The following is a 2,113-nucleotide window of genomic DNA, read 5'->3' as shown; positions in this document are numbered from 1 at the left end:
TGTGCCATTATTAATCTTTATTTATTAGTGTTTGTATAGTTATATAAATATGCATTGATATTNCCCATTGTTATACCTTTTATTGTTTCATTTTGTCCAATGGCTTGGGCTAACGGTTCGAGTGCTATAATAAAGAGCAGGGGTGACAAGGGGTCTCCCTGTTTGGTATTTAGAAAACATTTTAGTTTAAACTAAGCAGCAAAAATAAGAACGTTCTTATAAAATCCTTTCTGTCTTTAATTAAAGTTTAACAGGTGACCAAGTCTGCTGAGTAAAACATTGCTGAACGTTTGTGACCCGACTTCAATGATATCAAAATCAACGTAAAGAACATGACTTATAAAAAATACATATTTTTGTGTGACTGAACACTTTCCGTTTAGGAATATCTCATCTTAAAAACGTACATAAAGTGTTTATCTTCATCAGCTCCCTTTGCTTCAGGCTGAAATTTGCACCATTCTTAAACTGCAGTCATGGCCTCAGAATTTATTCCAAGGTCCGCCAATGGCCCGAGAGCCGCACTTTGGGTACCCAGGTTTAAACTGCTGAAGTCAAGGGATGAAGTGGTTTATCTCTGTGGCAGCGCGTCGTCACTGCACGCTAAAGCAGCTCACTAGCGCCACCATCTGGATGAAATCATCTTCGGGTTCTGTCTGGCTCTTTGGCAGAGGATTCCAGCATACATGGGATTTGTAGTTTCTTCCTGAGACCGGAAGCAGAAGGTTCAGCCTCTCTGTGCAGCGTCCAGTCCCAGCTGCTCCTCTACCGGCATCCTCCTCCCTGCTATGTCCGCCGTCAGAGCGCTGAGGAGCCGCCGGCTCCTCCGGCAGGTGTCCCCCGTCCTCCAGGCCTCCCTCCGCAGATATTACAGCTTGGACGTCCCTGCCGCGCTGCTCCGGACTCAGGGATACCTGGGCGGCCGCTGGGTCTCTGCAGCCTCGGTGTTCCCGGTTCTGGACCCGGCCACCGGACAGGAGCTGACCCAGGTGTCGGACTGCGGGCCCGCAGAGGCCAAGCAGGCGGTGGAGGCCGCCTACGAGGCGTTTCAGTCCTGGAAGCACACCACAGCCAAGGTAGGCGGCTGCTCTTCGGGACTCCGTTTAAAAAAATGACACATTTAAGATTAAATGCAGCAGATTGACCGAATAACGACACGAAACCCCGTGTGGGTCCGGTCCGTGGCTTAATGGTGAACACTTTGTGGTTCGGCTCTCACATCATGGACCAAAAGCTTGTTTTCATGCTAAAATTTAGCTCAATCTGTTGCTCCGACGTTTGATGTGAAACATGAATGTAAATGTCACAGTTTGAAGCTAATTATTCAGTATGCTACCTAAATATTTAGTTTATAAGCTAAATATTAAATTTACCAATTTATCTCCTAACTAAATCTTTGTTAGGATGTTAATGTTTAGCGGTGCTGCCCTGCAGGAGAGGAGCGTCCTGCTGAGGAAGTGGTCCGACCTGCTGCTGCTGCACCAGGGACACCTGGCCAGGCTCATCACCTTTGAGTCTGTGAGTAAATTCTGATTATCAGGTTCATAATTGATTCTCCCCATTCCGGTGAAAGTTGTTGGAGGTTTGTGTTGCTGCGTAGCGTCAAAGCAAAAACCGTAGTGATCAAAAGATCGTTTGTGTTTTTAGAATTATTTAAATTCTGTGTTTCTGTTTCTCTGTGTGTGTTTCAGGGTAAACCTCTGCCGGAAGCCCTGGGTGAGGTCTCGTACTCGGCCTCCTTCCTGCAGTGGTTTTCAGAGGAAGCTCGCAGAGTTTACGGCGACATCGTTCCGTCTCCGGCCGCGGACCGCAGGCTGCTGCTCCTGAAGCAGCCAGTAGGGGTCGCCACCATCATCACACCGGTGAGCACACGCACCAAACAGGAAGTCAACGCCACATGCAGGAGAGAACCTGAAATATTTGTGACGCGGGAGTCCAGAGCATAGACATAATATAAGCATAGACGCCTCATGGACCGCGCAGGAAATACGGCGGCCATCTTGGAGCGGTATACCCTCCTACTTTGCTCAATCAAAACAGCAGAAGATGCCTCAGCACTAGAGGTGTGCCGATCGATCGGTCACCGATCACAATCGGGCCGATTTTCGTGAAA

General features: G+C 48.1%; 1 protein-coding gene across 1 annotated transcript in view; it reads left to right on the top strand.

The window, feature by feature from the left end:
* The first annotated feature begins 469 nt into the window (after nt 1-469).
* Nucleotides 470-2,113, top strand: part of aldh5a1 (aldehyde dehydrogenase 5 family, member A1 (succinate-semialdehyde dehydrogenase)) — an 11,253-nt gene continuing 9,609 nt past the window's right edge. The window contains exons 1-3 of the mRNA XM_015050965.1: nt 470-1,076; nt 1,435-1,518; nt 1,692-1,862. Of these exons, the coding sequence (XP_014906451.1) occupies nt 789-1,076; nt 1,435-1,518; nt 1,692-1,862 (543 nt within the window). The 5' untranslated portion in view covers nt 470-788. The remainder of the gene's footprint in view (nt 1,077-1,434; nt 1,519-1,691; nt 1,863-2,113) is intronic.

This window comes from Poecilia latipinna, unplaced genomic scaffold, assembly GCF_001443285.1.
Source record: "Poecilia latipinna isolate Pla-1442-1.1 unplaced genomic scaffold, P_latipinna-1.0 Scaffold1021, whole genome shotgun sequence".
NCBI classification, from domain to species: Eukaryota; Metazoa; Chordata; class Actinopteri; order Cyprinodontiformes; family Poeciliidae; genus Poecilia; species Poecilia latipinna.
Note: the sequence above shows the minus strand (reverse complement) of the source record. Positions and strands in the feature narration are given on the sequence as shown.